Here is a 24,775-nt window from a genome sequence, read left to right as displayed (position 1 = left end):
GCTATAAAATTAACGAGCTCGAGCTCGAACTCGAACCGAGCTTGCTATAAAATTAACGAGCCGAGCTTTGGCTTGTTCAACGAACTTGAGCCGAGCTTCGAGCTTGTTTCGAGCCCAAAATCCTCTCTGAATTTGGTTCATCAAGAAAATTATCTAATCATAAATTGTTTGTGAGTAAATCGTTAATTATATTTGTGAAGTTTGCTTGCAAATGACTCTTTAATTGTGTACATAAACAAGCTCACAAGCAAAGTTCGTGAATAAATAAATAAGATGCTTACAAATAGTTCGTTTATTACTCATTTATTATGTTTATGAACCAATTAATCTAATAGCAAATGAAATAATATTAAGTTTAAATATTTGTGAACTAATATAAAACTATATAATCTTCTACAAAACTAAAATTTGTTTATAAATGTTCTAATCGAGTCTGCTCGTGATCTTTCAAGCCTAGCTTTGATCTGTTCAATCTTGGCTCGTTTACGAACCGAGCCAGTAAATTGTATTCACGAGCGGCTCGTTTACAAATGGAGCCGATCACCGAACCGCTCGGCTCATTTAAAGCCCTAGGATATGGTTGTGTAGGCTTGAACTTTTCAGTCAACCCAGGCCCTTTTATAGGCAAAATTGCCCAAGCCCACTCTCACACTCTCTCTGATAAAATTGAGGCAGCTTCTGAAATATTGTACAGAGTTCAAGTAATGGATACAGAATCGAAGTTTGAACTCGTGGAAGGCGATTCTACTGGTGATAATCCTCTCCGTATCAATTCCTAGTTTATGTTTATGTTTTTGCATTGTTATTTATTATTTTTAAAATAATGTTCTTCGGGATTTAGAATATTCTGATGAAAACCATATTGATTGAACTGGGAATTGGGTATAACTCGTATTAAGAGGTGGTAAATACGGGGAGAAGTTATAGTACGGACCTCGAACTTGGAATTAACAGCTCTTCCGCGCATGCATTTCTGGTTGTTCTACCAATCGAATGTTAACTGTTGGTGGAGCGTATTTCTTCGTTTTCGCTTTAAGTTGCTGTTTCGTTTTTTTTTTTTTTTGCCGTCGTTCCACTGAATTGGATTTGACGGTAGTTCGTAGGTACTAGCTGATTAGCTTCGTTAAAGTTTTTTCCCTTAAACTTTTAGGTGCTATAATTCCATAATTACTGCATAATTAACTAATCAACTTAACAAAAATGGGATCAAGGCTTGTAATATAGATTCAAGGTGTCCAAATTTCTCCTTTTGTTATGTCATATGCAATGAGCTTTCTAAGTTGCTGGCTGTTTTTCATTTTGCAGAAATTTTACATGTGCATATGCAAAATTAAAACATCACTATGTATTATTACCATCTTAATTGGAAACGTTAAGTGCCTGCCTCATAGTTTTGTTTGAGTTGAATTTAGATATAGTTCACTCTCCTTGAACACCATCGGAGTGAATGCTAACTACTTTTTGTGTAAAGAGAACCAAATGTTTCTCTTTCTCTCTTTTGGGGGGTATTGTTATCTTTGACTCACTTGCTTATATGATGATACATTTATTGAATGCCAAATCATTTGATTTATTTGAACAGTTGTTCTTGACGAGGTCAAACTACACCACGTAGTTGCTGACGGTTCATTACACTTTGATGAGTGGACTTCACTTATATCAGAGATCGAAAATACCTGTCCTGTAAGTTCCAAATCAAATTTCCATCTTTGTTTGTGCAAATGCAGCAGCATAAATAATGAAAGTTTCTTTGCACACTTGCAACTGCTTTAACATATTATTATATCTATTGAAATTTCTTGGCTATCTAGTTGGGCTTTGCTTGTAATAGTGTCAACACTTTCTGAACTTTGTTGAAATACTGCAGTTGGACATTCCCCCATTAATCAAGATGTTCCATATCCAATTTATGTGCAGTTCTAGCCTTTTCATTTCATCTTCCCGGAGTTCAGTATTGCAATTCTAAATCTGTAGTAAAAATTAGTCTGAGAAAAGCAGTCTCTGTTAGGTGTTGCAAAGTAATCTTGTGGAACTAACTTGTGTTGGCATCGTGTTTGAACATCAAAACAATTATATTTAAAGGTGAATCTGTTCAGTACTTGCTACCTGTGCTAATTTTACCAGCTGATCTAGTGACATATTATTATAAAATGATGTGTGTGGAGAAAAGGGTAGAAGTCTTTTGGATTGTCCTCAAAAGTTGATCGTGGGAACATGCACAAAGGTTGGAAACTATCATTTAAGCTTGTCAAAACAATATGCATTGGCTTTCTATTTCTTCTGAAATCCTGGTTATCACATTTGAATAGGCTGCAATGTTTTCTACCTTGCATTTACTATAAATGAATTTCTTGAAATTCCAAGGAATTCATTTACAAATCCAAGTTCTTTGTTTGGTTTTGTCAGATACTAATATGAATTGGTTTCATGACATTGTATTAGAGCCTCTTTGACCGAGTGATCGAGGGTTCGATTCCTGGCAACCCCATTTGTTGATTTAATTTCAACACATGGTAAGATGGACATGTGTTGTTCATGCTTCAACCCTAGTTGGCATTCGCGTGTGGGGGTGTCAGATATTAATACGAATTGGGTCTTTAACTATTAACTTAAGCTTTTAGTTCAATTGGTTCTATTACTGGTTTAAATGAAAACGAAAAGTAAATGCAATATAAATTGAAAAACACATTTTAGGAAAAAATAGTGATTATGACATGTTGATTAAATTTTTCATTTATTACAAATGTCATTCCAAGTAAAGGAATTTATTTGCAACTTGGATTAATTCTATTTTGAATTTGAGCCAAGCAAAGCCTTAATCACAATTTAAAATGTTCATTCATACCTTTTTTAATTTGGTAAAGTAAATGTTTGTATGTAATTTTGCAGGATAACATAGAGAGAATATGTTTAGTGTATGACTCTTTCTTGTCCATGTTTCCATTATGCTACGGTTATTGGAGGAAGTATGTTGATCACAAGATGCGCTTATGCACTGTTGAGAAGGTTGTTGAAGTCTTTGAACGGTCTGTTCTATCAGTAACATATTGTGTTGACATGTGGGTTGATTACTGTAATTTTGGGAGACTAGTCTTTGAGGATCAATCTGATGTTCGCAGGTAATTTTGATTAACTGAAAGTCTGGATGTTGCTTTTCAACTTATCTTGGCATGTTTGAGTTGCTAATAATGTTGGTGTATGAGGTCATACTTTTAAACTACTCTCCATTATTTTTTCATTGCTTTCCTTCCTTCTAAACTACAAGCTACGGAAAGGTATTAATTCATCCTCCTTGTCTACCTCTATTAATTGTTCTATCTTCCATCTTCTCAACCAAAAACAGCATCAAAATTCAATTCTTTCCACACAGTTGATAACTTGGCTGAGAGCTGTTTGGGTAGTTAACATAGTAACCCTTCACCCACTGAGCAAGATAATGCTGCTTGAAATTGGCATAAGCAATCCAAATTCTGAAGGAAGTTTTGAATTTGAGAGCATTATTATTATATTTAGTAAGTCTGGAAAAAAATTGCTAAGTGAAATTATGCAAAGCTCTTATCTATGAAATGCATTTGTTGAAATTTTTTTCGACCCTATCTGTCAAATAGTTATATATGGACTATGAAGTTTATCCCATACTTGTAACCTAGTCTTAAAGTGGTGGTGTCGGGGGAGTGGCATGATCAAGAAGCGGCCTCAAGGGATGGTGATGAGGACTGGAATCAGAATGGAGAGTGAGAAAATGGACTATATAAATAAGGTGTCTTTCCAATACATGTAAACATGTTTAACCCACGAAGCCCATGGTATGGTACTTGGGCCAACGCGGACAAAGTATGGATAGGGGTAGACTGTCACATAATATCTATAAATGAAGTCTCTCTGCTATTGTGATGCTTCAATCACAACATTGTCTTGTTTAGGTGCCACATCTTTGCTCCATGTCCTTAATCTCTTGATCTGCTTGCTCAATGAACTAAGATTTTCATGCTAAATTCAATTAATAGTTTTCTTATTGTCTGGCAGATTATTCAAAAGGGCCATATCCTTTGTTGGAAAAGATTACCTATGCCATACGTTGTGGGATAAATACATAGAGTTTGAGTTCTCTCTGAAGCATTGGAGTTCCCTAGCTCACATATATATCCAAGCATTGAGGTTCCCAACCAAGAAGTTGCATCGTTATTATGATAAGTATGTATTTCTCACCTGAGTTTCTATTCTCAGATTTTTTTTTGCCTCCCTAAAGTTCCTTAAATGTGTAAATAATGTTGCAGATGTAACTTTTTTGAGATTTGTTATACAATATCTGACACTGACATCTAGCACTTGGAAGAAAATGATACCATAAGCACAGTGACAACTATTTAACTGTTGCCTTTAGAGATTTTATAACTGATGGATTTTATACTTGCTATGGGTAATAAGCTATTTAATAACATCTGTGGAGTTTGCTGTTTATTTGAGTAGTTAACTGAGGTGATTAACGTTAAACATCAATTTCTGGAAAGAATATTTAAAAACATTTTTGCAAGATATTTCCAAAACTTTGCTTGTAATGTATTTTTATTGCACCAGCAGTCAAATTTCATCTGTTATCATTTGATTTGTTTAGTTGTCTTTTTTATTCCATTAACATCAGATTTTTCACTCTTTTCTCTATCTATTTTCCTCGTCTTCATTGTGATATTTTATACAATATCTGTGACATGTAGCACTTGGAAGAAAATGATACCATAAGCACAGTGACAACTATTTAACTGTTGTCTTTAGAGATTTTATAACATGGATTTTGTACTTGCTATGGGTAATAAGCTATTTAATAACATCTGTAAGTTTGCTGTTTATTTGAGTAGTTAACTGAGGTGATTAACTTTAAACAATTTCTGGAAAGAATATTTAAAAACTTTTTTGTAAGATGTCTCTAAAATTTTGCTTGTAATGTATTTTTATTGCACCAGCAGTCAAATTTCATCTGTTATTGTTTGATTTGTTTAGTTGTCTTTTTTATTCCATTAACATCAGCTTTTTCACTCTTTTCTCTATCTATTTTCGTCATCTTCATTATGATATGTTTTACAATATCTGTGACATCTAGCACTTGGAAGAAAATGATACCATAAGCACAGTGACATCTAGTTAACTATTCTCTTTAGAGATGTTATAGAATCTTTAGAGATGAAGAATGATTTTAAATTTAAGATTTTATTTTTATTTTTTTTATTTCTGTTTTAAAGCAAAACAACATCGTTTTATTTAATTAGAACTATGTCGTTTTATTTACAACAAAAATAAAAAGTAAATATTTAAATGTAAAACTAAATAGGTTCTAATCCCTGCAAAAAAAAAAAAGGTTCTAAAACAAACCATCGGTCTCTCTTACTCTCTTTAATCTATTTAGTTCTTCTTCCTCAATTCCTCTTTCTTCTTAAGTCTAAATTGAAATCTCTAATCCTAAGTAAGGTTAAATCAAAATCGACAGCCAATCCCTCCGTAATTGGATCGTTGGTCCAGCACTCCATCTAGATCCTCTCTGCTTTGGTATTTTTTTGCTCCTACTTGAATTTTGATTTGATATTTCTGCTACTATTTTACTTGAACTTAAGCTTTGATCCCTGGTTTTCTATAATTATTATTTTTTGGATAAAAATTATTTTAGTCGTATTGTTGCCCCCATGGGGGAGAAATCCTGGATTCGCCCCTGTCTATAACTGATGGATTTTATACTTGCTATGGGTAATAAGCTATGTAATAACATCTGTGGAGTCTCATGTTCATTTGAGTAGTTAACTGAGGTGATTAACGTTAAACATAAATTTCTGAAAGAATATTTAAAAACTTTTTTGCAAGATGTTCCCAAAATTTTGCTTGTAAGAAAATGATACCATAAGCACAGTGACAACTATTTAACTGTTGTCTTTAGAGATTTTATAACATGGATTTTGTACTTGCTATGGGTAATAAGCTATTTAATAACATCTGTAAGTTTGCTGTTTATTTGAGTAGTTAACTGAGGTGATTAACTTTAAACAATTTCTGGAAAGAATATTTAAAAACTTTTTTGTAAGATGTCTCTAAAATTTTGCTTGTAATGTATTTTTATTGCACCAGCAGTAAAATTTCATCTGTTATTGTTTGATTTGTTTAGCTGTTTTCTTTATTCCATAACATCGGATTTTTCACTCTTTTCTCTATCTATTTTCATCGTCTTTATTATGGTATCGTATTTTCGGAGTCTTGCACTTAATGGCCAATATTGTCAAGTTTTTGTCAGCTTTAAGAAGTTGGTGGGAATTTGGGAAGGTGCAATGAAATCTCATAGCAATTCTATGGTAACAGTGCCTGCGGAGCCTATGCTTAACAATGGAACTTCTATACGTTATAGCCAAGATGACTTATCCTGCATTATTAAAGACATCCTGGATCCATCCAGTGGCTTAGACAGACTCAAAGCATTGAATAAATATAGGTCTTTGGGAGAAGGGCTTTTTCAGGAAGCAGTTCAGTTGTACGAAAAAGTAAATTTCTTCGAGACTCGAATTAAGAGGTCCTATTTCCATGTCAAGCCACTTGATATCAGCCAACTGCATAATTGGCATGACTATCTAGACTTCGCTGAGTCCCACGGAGATTTCAACTGGGTATAGTTTGATACTTTTCTGGTGTTTATGAGACTCAACCTGTTGCATTTTTTTGGGGGGGTTTCTTTTTTCATCTGATATTTCTATTTGCATTTATTATAGGCTGTTCAACTTTATGAGAGATGCTTAATTCCTTGTGCGAATTATCCTGAGTTCTGGATGCGGTATGTGGAGTTCATGGATAGGAAAGGAGGAAGAGAGATAGCAAACTTTGCTCTTGACCGAGCAACACAAATCCATCTAAAGGTGTATATCCTCTTAACTAAGTTTCTGTTTTTCCACTGTGAAGTAACTAATATCATCAGTGTTGGATTGGCATTGTTAAAAGCATATAATTCTTGCAGTAGAGATTGTTGGCTTAATAGTTAGCAGCGTAATTTGATTATCTTATAAAAAAGTAGAAAAATGGGGGAAAATATTTCTTTTATTTTATGATTGGTTATCACATGAAATTAAATGGTTGTCTGGCTGTTAATTGGCACAATTGGAGAGCATTGCAAGTTTTAGATTTTTTTTTTTTTTTTTTTTTCCTGGGGGGTGGGGGGATAAGGTGCAAAATACCTCTAACATTGACAATCACAAACAATTTTACCCCTTTGGCATTCAAGAGCAATTTTACCCCTAAAGCTTACAAGTTGGGTCAATTTGAGAAATAATTCATAAAATTGTGCCCCCCCCCCCCCAGTCGTGAATCTTGTCATCTCCACTATACACTTACGTCATTTTATCACTCATGATCAGTAACATATTACAAACATATGTATACACGTGAAAAAAAATATTGTGTTATGTACGAGTTGGACAAAAAAATCCAAATATTTTGTCGAATTTAAAAATATTAATCTTCAATTTTATTATGAAATTACAAAAGCGTAAAAAAATAAAATTAGAACCAATTAATATGCAATTGATGCATAATACGGGAACAAAACATCTGTGTTCTTTAATGATTTCTGAAATTGACCCAACTTGCCATTATTAGGGTTAAAATTGCACCATTTTAAACGTCAGGGGTAAATTTACTCTTACTGTCAACGTTGGGGGTATTTTTGCACCTTATCCTTTTTCTTTTAAGTTCACTTTCTTATATTTTAGTATGTTTTATGTCAAAGTTTCAAGCCCACGTGGCATATGAGACAAATCAAGTAGCAGAATTGATTATATATTTTTACTGGTAAAATTAAAAATAACACTGACAATTTATAAAATAAAATTTAGGATCTAAAATGCATTTGGCAAAATATGCATTGAAAATTGAGTGTCAAACTCTTAGTCAATCTGGGAGTTAGCTTAGGAGTAACTTATGTGAGCCCCAAGCTTTATTCACTGTTTGACATATTTCGCATACATGGGAAATTTTTCTTAAAGACTTGAACAGTACATGTTAAATTATCCTAAAATGTTCTCCTAGTGTTTGTAGCTTGGTTTAGGCTATAGTATCTTTCATGTTGACATGAGTCACAGTTATTGAGGCCATTGTACTAAATGATCTCCATTGTTGATATGTTTTATAAGTAGCAAGGTAATATATATATATATATATATATGAACTCAAGGATGTTAAGAGCAAAAATGATAGAAATAATTTCTAGAAAGCTGCCATATTGGAGTGGTTTAGTTTGTCCGAGGCCTGAGGGCTGTGTATATGTAGTCCAGAACTCCAAAATGCAGGAAGCTACATGCACTTAGACCCTCTTGGCTTTAGGATAGAGCGACTGTTGGTTTCTAGGACAGAAAAAGTTGAAGCTGCGTTGCTTTTTGCTGAAGTTGACATCTGATGTATGTGAAACTTAATAACTTTTCTTTGCAATAGTTATTATTTTATTAATATTTTGATTATTAGAATGTGGGCGAGAATCCTATTCTAGTCAGTGAGAAGATGGACCTCCAACTTGACGCAATCATGTCTCCTTGATTGTAAAGTTTCACGGTTCTTATTAAATATTGGAGGAAGTGAACATAGGATAAAGAGTTGAATTTCTTCTTGTCTTTTTGGCACAGGTTTATGCCATAATGAAACTATTGGTTGTTTCTGTAATATCTTTGACTTAATTCCTTTATACATGGTTGGAGATGTTCATAGGCCACTCATATATTCATTGCAGAGGCTATCAGTGATTCATCTGTTCAATGCTAGGTTTAAGGAGCACATAGGAGATATTTTTAACGCTCGTGCTGCTTTTCTTCAATGCAGCACGGCATCAGATAAAGACTTCGTTGAAAATGTTGTAATGAGAGCTAACATGGAAAAGCGCCTGGTATGTACTCAGATGATCATTTCTATCATTATAAAACAAAAGATCAACTGTATATATTGTTGGATTTTTTATATTTAATAAGATTTTTCTTTCATGTTCAGGGAAATTCCGTTGCAGCTTCTACCATATACAAAGATGCACTTGAAACGGCTACAGCGAAGGAAAAGTGGCATATTCTTCCTGTTTTGTATATTCACTTTTCTCGACTTAAATACAATGTAAGTTTTCAGGCAAGTTGAAGTATTTACCTGTAACAAGTTAAAATCAGTTTAATTGTGTACTTGTAAGTCTTGTATTTAGATTTGGAGCATTTTTCCTTATAATTTAGAAAGAGATTTTGAGTACATGTTACCCTTCTAATATATGTTATGATTTTCTCTCCTTCCTGGAATGTTTAATCTTCATTATGAAGAAAGAAATTACATTCTATTTTGTATCTTTTCAGTGCTCGTCTGAGTAGTTGAGAATAGGGTCTTGATGTACTCAACTTGTTTCAAGTATGTGAAATTTGTAGGTTACTGATTGTGAAGATGCTTCCATAGATAGTTTGGCCTTCCCTTGCTTTTGGTTCACATTCCTATTCCGAATGTGCGTGTTTGCAGGTTACTGATTGTGAAGATGCTTCCATAGATATCTTGACCGATGGAATCAAGCACGTGCCTTCATGCAAATTACTAATAGAGGTATCTGCCTTGCTACATAAGCATATTGAGCTCTGCAAATGACAACATGATGAACGAATTTATATTAGCCTTAAAGCACGTCTCTGTCCTTCTACCGTTGATACAAGGAGTTCAAAACATTTATAGATACTCAAAAAATTTTGTGGCAAACTAGGTCTAGCCATAAAGCTGGGCCTTAGTTGTTTTTCCTAGATAAAATATTTTGGAACTATAATCTCCTAGTGAACAGATTTTAAGAATCTCTAAATGGTTGCAATTATTTACTTCTACAGGAATTAATAAAATTTGCAATCATGCATCGAGGATCAAGGCATATAAATGTGATAGATTCAATTGTAGCAAATGCAATATGTCCGCAGCCAGGTGGTTCTCAAGCATTGAGCCCAGAAGATGGCGAGGAAATATCAAGACTATACCTAGAGGTTTGAATTTCCCTAACATTCACTTCTGTTTTTCTTCTATTAGTTTGGGATGAAGTGGTGCCTTGGAACGGAGGTTCTCTTTTGGCTTGTTGTAATTTCACAATTGCTATGCTTAGGCTATATGAATATCATCATGGCATTACAAACTCATTACTCCAGTATTTGATGTATAAACTAGTTAAACTACAAAAGAACATTAAATTTTAAGGATACCTTCACATGGCAAAAGTTGATTTTAGCCAAAAGATTAACCCAAAGTTTTCAACTTTGCAGTGCACTATAGTTCACAGGAGTAACCAAGCACGACAGATATATATGTCAAATTATGTTCACAGTCCAAAATTTGTCCTAACTTCCTGCCTACAAGTAAAGTAGAAGGTGGAGCTACTTAGGTTTAATATTTCATTGTGCTCTTATGAATTCCTTTGGTTTTGGGTGTAGAATCTTCCCCAAAACTCATTTCACTTCATAATTTATGTTTGTAGTGTGTATGCTAAAAGATATCTTCTGTTTATTCTTATATGCATGGTTCAGATTATAACTCTGACATGTGCATCTGACGATGCCAATTGTCTGAACTGATCATTATACTACCTAAAAATTGCATTCTGATGTTGAATAACAGTTTGTTGACCTCTGCGGAACTGTATGTGATGTGAGAAAAGCATGGAACAGGCATATAAGATTGTTCTCATTGTCAGTAAGGGATGCTTTGTTTCATCCAGCTGTGGAAGCAAGACAATGGAAAATGGCTGTGGAAGCACGTGAAGAGACCCTTCTCAGTCTGCCTAATCAACCTCCTGGAGATTGTAACTCTGACTGCTTGATGCAGGCATCCCTGCAGCATCAGAAACTGCCGTCATCTGAAAATAATGACACCCATCAGGCTGCTGATCCTGAGGTCTTGGAGCAGAAATCGCCACTACTAGCAAACCATGATAATATGCTATCTAGCCAGTTATCGGATCAGGAATCACCATTAGTGGAAAATCTTGATGAGCTACCTGAAAAGGCAAAAACTGATCTGCTTCAATCAGGAGAATCTGACAACTCACATGAAGAGGATGTGTATCAGGTGGCTGTTAAAGTTTCAAACGCAGTGGAAGAAAATGTTATCAAACCAAAACCGTCTCCCGATCTAGAGCATGAAATTGCAAATGAAACTGAAAATACTCCAGCTTCATTGCAATTCAAGAAAGAGAATGATGTTCAGACAGAGTACAATTATAAGCTGGAAGAGGATTTGAAGCTTCCTTCACTGGAGACACTTTCCTTAGATACTCAGCAGGATGCTAAATTTGCAGTTCCAATGAGCCCTCCACCTTGTGATTCTGAAGCTCCTGAAGGAACTAGTTTGTCAGATGGAAATTTGCTGAAGAGTGAAGCTTCTCAGAAGAATAGCATTTCAAATGAAAACATCTTAGAGTGTGGTCTCAATGCTAAAGCATGTGATAGTATATCCAGCCCAGTGAGCGCTCAAGCAACTGTTTGTCAACGAACTAATATAAGAAACGACTGTGCTTCATCTTCAGTAAATACTCAGAATATTACAGGACAACAACTTCCGCGGCCTCCGAAACAAGCTGCTGGTCGTAACTGGCATCAAAGGAACAACTCTGACAGATTTAGAAGGGATTCTAAATTTGAGTCTCGTGGGCATTCACATAAAAGACTGCATAAACAACGGCAGTCTTCCCCTCAAAGAACTCGTCAGCGAGCTGAAAAACATTCTTCAACACCAGTGAATAAAGATTACCTATCTCATGGCCGATCTTCACAAAATCCACATAGACAAGATGGCCCAGTACAAAATTCGTATCCACCATTGAATGTTCACAGTAATGAAGTACCTTCTCAAGATTGGTTGATGCATAGTTCACAGCAGAATCTTTCTGCTGCATATCAGTCTCAACAACCTACACAACCTGCTGTATATCTGCAACCTCAAATTCCTCAATATTCGCTACAAAACAGTGAGCCGCAAGGGAATGTGCAAAATAAACAAGCTTGTAATGAAACGTGGCAATATTATTACTACCAGCAGCAGCAGCAGCAGTTTTTTTGGCAACAACAACAACTATTGCAGCACCAACAGCCACAACAACAACAGCTCTCGCAACATCAATATCAACAACAGTTGCTGCAAATGCAATATTTTCAGCAGCAAGGACAACAACCACAAATATCCTATCAACAGCAGCAGCTGCAACAGCTTCAGCAACAGCAGGAAGGGCACCTGCAACAGCAACAGCTACTGCAGCAGCAGCAGCAGCAGTTGCAACAGCTTCAGCAACAGCAGGAAGGGCACCTGCAACAGCAACCCAAGCTACTGCAGCAGCAGCAGTTGCAACAGCAGGAAGGGCACCTGCAACAGCAACCCAAGCTACTGCAACAACAGCTACTGCAGCAGCAGCAGCTGCATATGCTTTACTTGCAGCAACAACAGCAGCTGCAACTACAACCACAATATCAGCAGTCACAGCTGCAATTGCAGCAACAAATAGCCTCCACACAACAGTATCCACATGGACAGGAACAAGGGCAGTCAAAACAGCAAACGGACACATCACAAATTCAGGTATGTGGAGATGTAGTTCTAAAGCTAAACATGTGGCTGCGATTTTAATTTATGTCTTTTTGAGAATTTTCAAGAAGACGATGAGAAAAGCGTTAAATGGAACATATGGAACTAAAGTAAATGAGGCATTTTGTGCTCTTTTGGTTCATACGACATGAGACCTTATCTTTACATGGGTTTCAGAGCCTCTTACAAATGTGAAAGGGTTTGATTTGTTCTTATCATATTAAGGAGATTAGATAAAATTACATATTTCTGAGCAAGATTCTCATGCATCTCTGATCCTATAGTTTCCACAAATGCAGGATGGAGATACACCATTACATAACAGTGGTGAACAACGGACGAATGAATCTTCTGCATCTCCACATCCAGTCTCCCCAAGTCCATCCTGTGGATGATATGCTTAGGTATAGGAGATCAGCCATTCTCTGCAGACCTGAAGTTGGAGTCTAAATTGCCATCATTACGCTGAAAAAGAGAAGTCATTATCCAACTAATTTGGTGAAATGATAGGTGATTGCTTTTAGGTTCTACTGTTAGTTGTGAGCATGAGACTGATTTTAATGTTGGGATGGTAAAACATGACGTTTCAATGAATTAGACATCTCACATTTGCATCCCCGGGAGACTTCTGTGACAGAAATATATGCAAAATACAAATTGCTCAGGGACTGTGTAGGGTAAACTTGCAAACTTTAGAATTTTTGTTCATCTCTTTTAAGTACAGGCAGGATCATGGTAATTCGGCTTTGAATTTTCCTGCGGTAAAAATAATGACTATTGAAAACTCGGTATGTGTTTGACGTTTGTAACAAATTGTTGGGAACAATAAGCCCCTCTAAACTTAGCATTCTTTGATCACGAAAATATGACAGATTTTCTAAACCCAAAATCGAGTGGAATATCTCAGCTGATGGTCCGATAATGGATGGAGTCTAAGGCGAAAATATTACTAGAAATTATAAAAAAATATGTCTTTGTTTTTAAGAATCATTGTATCCCGTATATTACATGTCATTTCTTAAATATCATGTGTTGGACTATCTATTTCTAAAATATCATTTTCTTGTCTTATTTTTCTTCTTCCACTATGGCTAGACCACCGTTTCTGATTTGGGCTAGAACACCGTTTCTGATTTGGGCGAGTGAGTAGTCGATTTTATTATGAAAATTTTAATTCCACATTCAATTCATTGCAAATTGCAACTCTGTTGCGATGACCTACTCTTTTTTTTTTTTTTTGTGAAATTTCATTGCTTAAGGGGTTAAAGTTTCTTTTCTTTTATATTGATTTTGATTAATATATTGGAGGTGGAATTTTACAATTCGGTTTTTACGACATTATTTGAATCAACGAACTTTTGACTTTTTCTTTTGCATTAACAAATAAGAATTAATGTGAAAGAACTATATGTAATTTAATTTGACACAAAAAATGACGTATGATATAAATTATAGTCTTTTTTTAAGAGAAAAATATAGTCCATTTGATAACAAAGAAAATCACTTAAGTTAATGTATTATTATTTATTTTGAAAGGAAATAATCATATCTTATTAATCAAAATCAGCACCCTTACAAAGGCTGCTAGTGAGCCAGTGAGTAGAAGAAAAATAATTAGCCTTGAAAAGAGCATGTCTAGTCATAGTATGGGCAGCTTCATTTGCTAATCTAGAAACGTATGTCACTTTGTAATTTGGACATATCGCTAATGACTCTCGATATTCCTTGATGACTTGACCAAACTCTGTCAGTAAGAGGATGTTTGCTTCACCTATTAAAGTTAATGTATTATTAAACACTTATTTAAATTAAGAGGATGTTTGTTCCACCTATTTCTGCCTTTTGTTGTTATTTCTCTTAAGAGATGGATAGTGTTTGGTTAAACAAAATAAAAGAAGAAAACAACTGCTTTTTGTATAGCAATAAAGTGTTGCCTTTTCTATTACGCTTAGGGATGGCAACGGTTATTGTACACGCGGATATCCGGCACTACGCGATTCTAATGAGATTACCCGTACTCTGTATAAAAAAGTATGGGACCAAAACAATAGGCCATGATGGATATGGGAAACTTTCGAGGCACCCCGTTACCCTTTTATTCTTTTATATATTAAAAAATATTGTAAAATGTGGGATTCAAACCCCAACATTTTATTCTTCAATTATTGAGTGATACCGTTAAGCTACTTTATTTTTATTTATTAGGGTTCAATTTGTTCAATTTTTAGATGGGTGATTTATTAAATTTATATTTTGTTAAATTTGTAATATTTTTTATTTTCTGTATTGATTTTTAATGGATAAACGTACCCGCAAATTAAGTAGGATGAGTATGAAATGCAAAAAATATAGCCATTAGACTAATGAGATGGATCGTGTAATTAAAAAATAAACGGATAAGATTTTGAAATTTATCAATAATTTACAAGGAGCTATAATTTTATTACGAAAGAAATTTAATATGAAACTGCTTCTTAATTATTTACAGTGTTTAACATTTTAATAATGTTAGAAAAAAATATATTTTAGAAGTGTTAGTTATCGAATATAATTTGGCTTATTTGGCAAAATAGAAATTGATAGTTGCTTACTTCAAAAAAAAAAAAAAAAAATAGAAATTGATAGTTGCTTTTATGGTATTTTGGGTAAAATCCCCAATTATTATTATTTTTTGGTGGGTTTTTTTTCTTTTTTTTGTGGTAAAATCCCCAATTATTATTAGTTGTATTGAGAACTTCGTTTTCATTTTTGTGGTCTTATTACGACATATCAATTTTGTGCAGAATACATGAGCTGCTAAAACTAGAAGCATTTTCATAATGATCTTTTTTTTTTTTTTTAAAGATTACAGGTTCATAAAACGTGCATCTCTAGATTGACTAATTTAAGATTGGCACAAGTTCAAAGGAGAAAATGCAAATGGCAATAATTATAATCTCTAAACCACCACAAAAAACAGGTCTAAGCTTGCTACCGAATAGAGATTCATGTCAAACATATCATATTAGTAGAATTGAACCGTGCTATTGTGTCAGAAATTATTACCTATTCAACTTTAAAATATATATTCATTTTAAATACACAGATGGGATTTTGAACAATGTACACAACCCACAGGGAACAAAGCATTCACATGACTAAACATAAAGGTAATAGAGATACAATTCATCTGTCTCATCAAATAAACTTATTCAAGAATAAAACAAATAGCAATTGGCAAAACTGAAACAAAAATCAGAAAAATATCTGATACACATCCAAAGATTAGCTGAACATGTTGCTATATGTACAAGATGAAAGAATATGTCAGGACAGTCCATTGCTATATGTACAAGAACGGTACGATACGTTAATAATTGAACGTACCTACATTTTGCATTAGCAGATACTATAGTACGTTCCTCAAATGACCTGCAGATAAGGCATGCCAAATTATATAAGAGAACTCATAATATTCAGCATATTTTATCACAGACATTGATTTCTATTTTATATAGCAGACACCACATCACATTTCCTTCCTTTTTCCGTCTTAACACTCTGCTCATTCTCTTCCTCAGCGACCTAAACGAGGCCCCAGTCAATCAGATACTTTCCTACATCACTAGCCTATATATACAACCTTGTATAAAGTATGTCACTGGTGCAATTCTTAAAAGTTGCACTGCTATAGGTGTGAATCTAAAACAATTTTAACTTGCAAACTTCAATGAATCCAGATGACAGTAAACACGGTCTTAGCACTAGTTTAATACGCAACAAGAATTCTCTCCATGGCAACATTTGAGAAAAATAGAAGGCAATGATAATAACTCTAGTAGCTATTCTAGTAAATTACAAGCACATGTGCAGAGAGATAAGACAACTGTAATAAGTTGAAGCAAAATAGGCTTTATATACAATCACCCTCCTCTAGGCAATTACCTCCAACCAAACATAAAAAGTACCTAAAAAGAAGCAGCGCAAAATCCTACAAGAACAGCACTTAACTTCAGGAAAGAGGATTGTTATAATCATCAAGGTATCAAATTATACTAGTAAAAGTGATTACTAGTTAGAAACGATCAAAATAACCTAAGAAGGATGCAAATGCATACAAAATGTTACAAGTACAATAAACTTATGAGAAAACAATTGAAATCTGCACCAAGAGTATCAACAACAACGAATTTGAAATGCATAGATAAAAGTACATAATATGCTAAATAAACGGCATATTCAGTTAAATCACTGGTAAAGCAGAAATATAATAAGATAAGAGAATAAGAGTAAGAATATAACAGAGTTCAAGAACACTTAACATGAACCCAAAATACAGAAAAGACTTGTTAGATTCCAGAAAAGTTGTCACTTCCACTGTCAATTCACCACCAGCTTTTTGCACAGAAAGTGTCAATATCATAAATACGCAGCTAGTTTTTTTATTCTTTTGTCAAATTCAACAGTAAAACTGTTCAGTTATCATCTCTGTTACTAAACCAGGTCTCAACAGGAATACTTCTCAAGAAAGATTGCCAAAATCTTGTGTCCATAATTGAACTTGCCTAATAACAGAATGGTTCAAATTCTTATGTTATGCCCGAGCACATTTATTAATTCTAGTATGATATATTAAGAAACTGAAACAAACCTATAATTGAAGTTTGCCCTTCCCATAGCATTTGTAAACACAACTGAGTTCATATAAACATCTAGCAGACTACTTGTTATTTTTCTTATCCTTTAATATTCAACATTTTGAAAATATTATCTTCTACATCAACTATTGTTTATATTTATTTTTATATAAATGATGCAAACATGATAATTATAAGATATAAGAGCTTCTGCTTTCTATTTATGCTTGATGAAGTATATACGGAGTTTCAATCACTAATGCAGGAGTCAAAGGGTAAGTTGAATGATCATTCCCTACATATTTCAGGCACATAATCTGATTTCTTGACACTTGCTCTACATTTTAACTGTTTTTGATAGCAAGGAAAATAAAGTAACGAAAAACATAATTCCAAGGGCACTGACTACCAACTAAGAAAGTGAGCAAGAGTTTGCAAACCTATATTTCACAAGATTAAAATTCATATACACCCTCTTATAAAGTTCTCTGCAATTGTAACTGTACAATAAAAATGAAAACAGACATACTCCACAACTACCTACGGAAATATTAGAAAGAGCTCCCCTTGAAGTTGTCAGCTGAAAGGAGAGAAGAAACTAGAACGAAAAAGCTGACTAAACAATAAGACAATCGTAATTTATTGTATAGTTAATTACCTCAAAAGCTCAAAGAGAAAAGAGAATGGACCACCTAGGTCAGAGACAGATTTCGAGTAAAAAAATAAATTGGAGGGGCAAGGATCTACATTCAAGCTAGTATGGAAAGATGGGCTCTTATTCCTTGTTACCAAATGTCTTTGCAATGATAGGACGGACGTCATCAGCATTGACTAGGGTCTCTAAGAAGGGAAGTAATGAAATTAGTGCACAATCCAACGGATCACTAAACCAACTCTTAATCGGAATCCCATTATTTACTTGCAAGCTGAAAACCTGAAATCATCAAAAGGAAACAAGGTATGATTAGTAGTGAATTGAACAAACAGAGTTCTACTTTTTCTATTTGTCTACCATTTTTGTTACAACTACTTTTTTTCTCTTCTAGCTACAGGTATGGAGTTAAAGGATTATTATTATGATTTTTTCAAGTGGCTCTTGTTAAAAGAAGATAAAGAGTTTGATCTGAATTACAGATTGCCCTGTCAAATATTTGGACTCTTTCTGAGATCCAGAAATCTGTGCTTCAAAAGTAAGTCTACCCTAAAATTCCAACCATAAAAGATTAAAATCCCAACTTAATCTGATTTTCTGAACTCATTCAACTAGGTGAAAAAATCCACATTACGAACGACAATGAATAATGACCACTGATAACTCAGACAAAGAAGACAGCAAGAAGAAACCTAAAAAAAAAAAGAAGCAAAATACAAATCATGGACACAATCAAGCAATCAAATACCTGTGGAGAATTATCAATAATCGCAACTTTTGCGAGGTCAACACCTAAAACTGTCAAATCTTTTGTGTAACTTCCATCAGTGAAAATACATGACTCGCGGTAAACACGCCGCGATATAATCTTTTGATCTGGATCCAGTATGTCCAATAGCTGTGCTGCATAGATGCTTTGGCTAGCTGTAAAGATAACAATTTCAAACATTTCTGCAACTCTCTCCAAGAACGTGTGAAGGTGAGGCCTCTGCTTCACATATACAGTGTGCTCTTTCAAGTTGAAAAACACAGTAAAGGTGAAGTCTGCATCATCACAATGTTCCAATGTAGAGTGGACTAGAGTTTCTGCACATACAGAATATATCTTGAATAACCAAAACACTGGAAAAAAAATCAATTCAATGAAATCTTTGTTTTTATTTGAAAGAAGAAAAATACAAAGATATTTGCTAAAAGTCTGAACGTACTGGTGGTCCAAATATAAAAAAGCAAAAGTAGTTCAAGCTTACATAATATGCAAAGTACAAAGCAGCAAAAATGTAAAAAGTTATGTTTTGACAAAATAACCATAAAGCATTTGAAGCCACTTATCCATAAAAGCAGACAAATCTTTCCCATTTAATGAAGCCCTCCTATTCCCCTCAAAATGAACCATGAAATTGTGAGAGATCAAAGCAAGAATTACTCTAGTATGTAGACGAAACATTATGAATTGAAGTCATAAAATCCTCATGACTGTTATAATCCACAAACAAGATTACATGTGAAGAGAAAATAAGAACAAAAACAGTATATATTTTGCTCCTGAAAGAAAATCTTAAAATCATGACTAGGATATCACAAAGAATTAATTCTTACCGTCCAAATCAAGTACCAGGGTTATAGACTTGGTTCTCCAAGACTCCTTAGGTGGCATATTAGGATCACAATATGACTCCACATCAGATAGTTCAGGTAAATTTTTTATGAAGAACTGAGGATCAAAATCTTCTACTTGATCCAAGTCAGCTTTAAGATCAGATTCTTGATTGCAGGATTTTATCTGATTAATAGCAAAGTACAAGCTAGCGCTATCAGGATCCATCGTGCCTTCTTCACATGATTTCAGATCACTGGAATTGCCCACTTTGACAGTGTCCTCAAGAAAAGGTAGCAACATGCATTGCTCAGCCCCATCGAGCAACAAATTTGACTCCGCACATTTATAATCAGGAAAAGGATTCATCCCATTCATATCATCATCCATTTCAGTCCCATCAAATGGTATGCTTGTGATGATCATGTCAGAAATAAAGAAATCTGATACATTACAAGTGTGGTAATCATATAAGCTTCTGTTATCATCACCGTTATCAGCTCCTGACCTTGGAAAACTTAAATCATTGTGGATGGCTGTCAAAAAATAAGCAAAAACATAAGATACCTAATACATTCTTTGAAAAGATCAGCATCATAGACAACTCAAATGCAGAAATGTTTACTTCTGAAGGTAAATACACCAGATATTACTGTTTGTTAACAATCTAATGGCTCATACTTAAATACTATTTTCTCTCTCACACACATGCATGCAAGAGTAAATCAATAATACATGTTCAACCACTACGGAAATTATACCTGAATCATAATTAATATTAGGCAAAATGAGGGTTTCAATAGGCTCCAAAGCAGGAGAAAATATCGTCTCCAAATTTGATGGGCAGGCAGTAGTTGATTCCTGCAATAAATTAAATCATCTTTAGCAAGGTATGACATGGACCAATTAGACTGTCATGCTAGAGAATATTTTCTACCAAACAGATTACAAGGAGTTGATTGAGAGTACACTAAAAACAATACATAATCCTTTAGTTTCTAACTTCATATTCACACAAGTAGAAGGTAGAAATTTCAAGTTTCAGCATGTTTAAATTCCTAGATGATCTGACAATGGTAAAGACGAGGCACCATCTCCTCGTAAAAAAATTGCTTCCCTGCGCAGAGAGTCTAAGTTATATGAACATCAAAGTTTTGCATTTAAAGCATTCCCAGGCATCAGTGAACTTCAAAATTCAAATAACTAGTCTCTCAGATTTGGAAATCCATTGGATTGAGATAACACTTCACAAAGACCAAGAAATTGCAATTATTACCATATCACAAAACTAAAAGAAAAAGACCTTCTTATCATGGATGACTGCCAGTATCTTTCAGATCAAACAAAAGTTGAACTTAACACAGCTAAAATACCTTGCAAAATTATATATGATGTAAGAATTACTTAGGCCTATAAACCTTCCAAAAACAAAGAAGCACAAGAAATTAAAAACCAATTGTGGCAGTTATGAATTAAGACAATAAAACAGAATCATGCTGTATGGAATATTACGAAAAAATGAAGAAAATGAAGACATGAAAAACAAGAGTAACAAGATCAAATGAGCAATAAAATAAGCTGCATGGGGGAACAAAATCCACTTTCAACTTCCATTTTTTAAATAATACATGTTGCATATCCATGCTAGAAGTGTTAATGAGCCAACGTAGTTTGCAAACTATTCATGCTCGACTCGGTCGAAGCTTGGTCAAAAATCGGCTCGCGTTCGGGATCGGCTCGAGAGTATTAACGAGCCTGAGATTCCTCAGATTCGGCTCGAAAGCTTGCGAACAGGCTCAATTATGTTTTATTACTATATATATTTCATTAATTTTTAATTTTATAATTATATCATTGAAATTTGTTGCAAATTATATGTTAAATTCATTTTATGAAGTTTAAATTTGGTGCTTCCTGCATTAGAAGGCTAGAATTGAATAACAAAATATTTAAATAGGTGAATTTGAGTACATTCGAACCGAGCCGTTCGCGAGCTTTTCTCAAGACAAGCCTATTTTTGGTCCTCTCAAACTCGAACCGAGCCTAAAATTTTAAGCTCAACGAGCTTTGAGCTTGAGCCAAGCTCGACTTTGCCGATTCTCGAGCTGAGACGAGCCTACCTAGGTTCAGTCTCGGTTCGGCTCGTTAACACCCCTAATCCATGCCAACCTATCTGAAAAGTACATTACAGATTCAATATTCTGACTTACATTAGCTATGACAAAACAAATATTTCAACTTTATTTCTTAATTAGCATTTTAATATCACAAAGCGAGATAGAATAGACCTCAAACAGAAATAAATAAATAAATAAATGAAAATAACAACACCGACGTGTATATATGAACTTTACCATTCTTCCCGTAGTGCTAGAATCTAAAATAAACTGCTTCTGACAATGAGAATTATCCGCAGTTAGATAGTCTTGATGGTAGATGGCTTCGTTGCTGTTGGTAACCGGGGAATATATTTCTGCACCGAGTGGAACAAACAAAAAATATATTAAATACAAATCTATAGAAGAAAAAAAGTTCTGATTGCAATAATGCTGACACTTAATGCTATAAATAAAAATGCACAAATACCATATAAATGAGTTTCACAAGCTTGTGGATGCAATATCATTCTTTAAGTGCATTCCAAAAACTACAGTATGACAAGACAACAGGACAACATTGAATAAAGATTCCAAAGATACTGAAACACCATAAGGTATCTTCTACCATCTACGTAGATACAATAGCATTCTTTAAGTGCAATTTCTTACCTTGCCCATCCTGACATTTTTGAACGCATTCATCAAATTCTGATGTTTTTCGGTTAACTGTCAAACTAGAGCTTGTTATTTTTGATATCATGCTAGACTTCTGACACACACTCAGACAACTCTTTTCCCTTAAAGGAACCACGCTTAGCTTGGTCTTCATTTTTATTGATGGCATTTGATCTGTTCCTAGGATGTGCACCACAATCTCGACTTGAAAACATCAGTGGGAAGAAAAACCCCTCAAGGCAATCAAGCACCAGCCGAGACTGTTGGTACAGAAACAATAAGAAAAAACATCAGAACACAAATATATGCTAAGAAACTAGAAGTGCTAAAGAATCGCATATAAAATGTAGTAAAGCAAAATAATCTCGCTTTTTGTGTGTTCCGGTGCATAAGACGGAATTTTAATAATATATATATATGAGGGAACTAATACTATTTCACAGTCTAACTACAGGTGAAGTCATTCATTCATACACAAGCATAGTAACTCATGGAATAGACTGCACCGAAAATTCTGCTAGGTTACACCAAATCATTACCGAACATGAATTTGAAATGATTTAAGGTCACTGCTTAATTTTATCCAAAATTAGTCCTGCTGCTAGTGTGTCACATCAGACCAATATATTTTGTACAGAGGCCCAAAATTTCATCAAGACACCAAAGAACAAAGATCACACCGGCTAACGATCATATCAATATTGCAGGAAATAAACAGAGAAAGAAAAAGAAAATTGGAATTCCTCCGGCAAAAGAATTACTAACATGATATGATATACATCTTCAGAAAAACAGGTCTAACTTGTAAAGGTTTCGCTTTATGGGTTTGCAATAATGGCCAAAACTACGTAAAGATGAGTAAATAGGTTATGCATAACAAGCTTGTTTTTCACAAATGAAATCATGGATTTGTAAACCAAAACAAAAAATTCCAATTTTTGAGAAGAAAAACGTACACTTGAATCAATTGTTGGAATACAGTATTCGTTTATCAGAATTTTGATAAACCAGGGTCATAATTATAGTCGAAAATGAAATTATTGTACAAAACAAGTTCGTTCGAGCAAGGAAAGAAGCATTCCTCATCATTTGAGTTCTAAAATTCAAAACCCACATCAGAAACCGCCATAATTGTTCAAGTAAAAACCCCAAAATAAAAGTCAACCACGTTGGAATCCAAGTAAACATTAACAAAACCCAGCAAACATCACCCAATTTCGAAAAAAAAAACGAACAAAAAACAGTCAACCAAAAACCGAAACTCAAAAGCTAGTAAAGATCATAGAAACCCTAAAGAACCAAGCTCCAAAACGACAGTTATACAGTACAAACAACCATTACCGTTGAACTATAAACACCGAAGCAGAAAGAGAAGAAGAAATCAAACAGCTAAAGCAACAGCACGTGAAGAAGATAAAAGAAAAAATCAGCAGCTAAAAGTTCAAAAAATATAAAAAAGGAATAATGGATATAACGATTTTGAAGGGCCGAAAAAACAAAACTCCATAAGATTTACCTGTGAAGCTAAAACTGAGAGTCTTTCTCGCTCTAGAAGTTGAGTTCTCTCTCTCTTGAGTTGTCTTATAAAACAAAAGAAAAGACTTCGGTTTTGTTTTTCTCTCTCTTAACTTCCACGAACGGTCAAGACACAGGCGATGTCTGCTTTCTAAGAGATTAATGGACGGCTCGGATTAAGAGATCCTGGACCGGTAGGCTAGTGCCACGTAGACATCGAACCAGCTCAGCCTGACGCGTTGACACGTGCGAATTCGCGGAAAGAGAGTTACTTTGGGAGGGAATACTGAATTACTGATCATAAGCGTTCTGTTTTTCTTACTTCCGGTGAAAGGCGCGTGCGTCTCACTCGTAGACTGGTATTTTGGTTGGGTGTAGGCAAAAGTAACAACTTAAGTAGGCCCCTTTTGTTTGTGTCAAAAATATATCAAAACAAACATTAATTTTCTTTTTAAATGATTTTCTTTTTATTCATAAACCTTTTGATAAAAGTATATTTTTTTAAAATTATTAATTTTCTAAAATATCTTTAAACTTTGACTAAATTTGAACGTTTTGCCAACTCATAGGCTCCAAATATTTATTTAAAAAAAAACTATAGGCTCCAATTCAAATTATGAAAAAGAATCTATTCAATTTGAATTATGAATAAAATTAGTAGATATTTTGTTAGAATTTTTACAAATAGTATATTTTTTATTATTACTTTATACAGTTAATTTGTTTGGTATCTCATTAATCATCTCTCAACCTTTTCTCCTGACATGTAATGATTTGATACAGACAACTATTAATAGAAAGATCGAAATAAAAAACAAGAAGGAACTAAATTGTATCGATGAAGATGGTGAACATTACATAAAAAGAACGAACAAACTGAGTTGTCAAAGAGAAAATATAAAAGTTACCTAAAGTTGAATAACTAACATCTTATATACAACGGTTATAATGAGAAAACTCTTAATCTACCCTTAACTAAAATTTAATATTACAAAATAGTCCATTAACTTAACTAAATATAAACTAATCTCAA

The 24,775-nt window shown here is 34.1% G+C and overlaps 2 protein-coding genes across 9 annotated transcripts; one reads left to right on the top strand and one right to left on the bottom strand.

Moving 5' to 3' along the window:
* Positions 1-670: 670 nt before the first annotated feature.
* On the top strand, positions 671-13,252 carry LOC136233043 (pre-mRNA-processing factor 39-2). Of its 4 annotated transcripts, XM_066022583.1 has the most exons (13): positions 712-750; positions 1,583-1,683; positions 1,868-2,224; positions 2,890-3,119; positions 4,027-4,194; positions 6,275-6,641; positions 6,744-6,887; positions 8,747-8,899; positions 9,001-9,117; positions 9,502-9,582; positions 9,855-10,004; positions 10,630-12,582; positions 12,888-13,252. In XM_066022583.1, the coding sequence occupies exons 4-13, from the start codon at positions 2,935-2,937 to the stop codon at positions 12,981-12,983; spliced, it is 3,414 nt and encodes a 1,137-aa protein (XP_065878655.1). In that variant the 5' UTR covers positions 712-750; positions 1,583-1,683; positions 1,868-2,224; positions 2,890-2,934; the 3' UTR covers positions 12,984-13,252. The 4 variants fall into 4 exon arrangements, with proteins under 4 accessions (XP_065878654.1, XP_065878655.1, XP_065878657.1 ...); XM_066022582.1 differs by lacking the exon at positions 1,868-2,224 and having other exon boundaries at positions 671-750; XM_066022585.1 differs by lacking the exons at positions 712-750; positions 1,583-1,683; positions 1,868-2,224; positions 2,890-3,119 and having other exon boundaries at positions 4,057-4,194; positions 6,340-6,641.
* A 2,130-nt stretch (positions 13,253-15,382) lies between these two features.
* On the bottom strand, positions 15,383-23,873 carry LOC136231847 (nuclear envelope morphology protein 1). Of its 5 annotated transcripts, XR_010690129.1 has the most exons (9): positions 23,744-23,873; positions 22,222-22,487; positions 21,808-21,926; positions 20,215-20,314; positions 19,456-19,989; positions 18,605-18,942; positions 17,863-18,138; positions 15,955-15,999; positions 15,383-15,868 (listed from the first exon to the last, which is right to left on the bottom strand). XR_010690129.1 is itself a non-coding variant. In XM_066020816.1 (7 exons), the coding sequence occupies exons 2-7, from the start codon at positions 22,394-22,396 to the stop codon at positions 17,980-17,982; spliced, it is 1,425 nt and encodes a 474-aa protein (XP_065876888.1). In that variant the 5' UTR covers positions 22,397-22,487; positions 23,744-23,873; the 3' UTR covers positions 17,626-17,979. The 5 variants fall into 5 exon arrangements, 3 of the variants coding, with proteins under 3 accessions (XP_065876888.1, XP_065876889.1, XP_065876890.1); XR_010690128.1 differs by having other exon boundaries at positions 15,383-15,999; XM_066020816.1 differs by lacking the exons at positions 15,383-15,868; positions 15,955-15,999 and having other exon boundaries at positions 17,626-18,138.
* Between the last annotated feature and the right edge of the window lie 902 nt (positions 23,874-24,775).

The sequence above is a fragment of the Euphorbia lathyris genome, chromosome 6 (assembly GCF_963576675.1).
Source record: "Euphorbia lathyris chromosome 6, ddEupLath1.1, whole genome shotgun sequence".
In the NCBI taxonomy this organism is placed as follows: Eukaryota; Viridiplantae; Streptophyta; class Magnoliopsida; order Malpighiales; family Euphorbiaceae; genus Euphorbia; species Euphorbia lathyris.
This window is presented reverse-complemented; position numbering and strand designations above follow the sequence as displayed.

Coding starts and splice junctions, on each gene's coding strand:
- LOC136231847 (XM_066020816.1), bottom strand. CDS start 22,396: ATGCCATCAATAAAAATGAAGACCAAGCTAAGCGTGGTTCCTTTAAGG. Junction 21,927..22,221: donor AAAATGTCAGGATGGGCAAG/GTAAGAAATTGC, acceptor CACTCGGTGCAG/AAATATATTCCCCGGTTACC. Junction 20,315..21,807: donor CTAGCACTACGGGAAGAATG/GTAAAGTTCATA, acceptor AATTTATTGCAG/GAATCAACTACTGCCTGCCC.
- LOC136233043 (XM_066022582.1), top strand. CDS start 705: ATGGATACAGAATCGAAGTTTGAACTCGTGGAAGGCGATTCTACTG. Junction 751..1,582: donor CGTGGAAGGCGATTCTACTG/GTGATAATCCTC, acceptor TTATTTGAACAG/TTGTTCTTGACGAGGTCAAA. Junction 6,642..6,743: donor CCCACGGAGATTTCAACTGG/GTATAGTTTGAT, acceptor CATTTATTATAG/GCTGTTCAACTTTATGAGAG.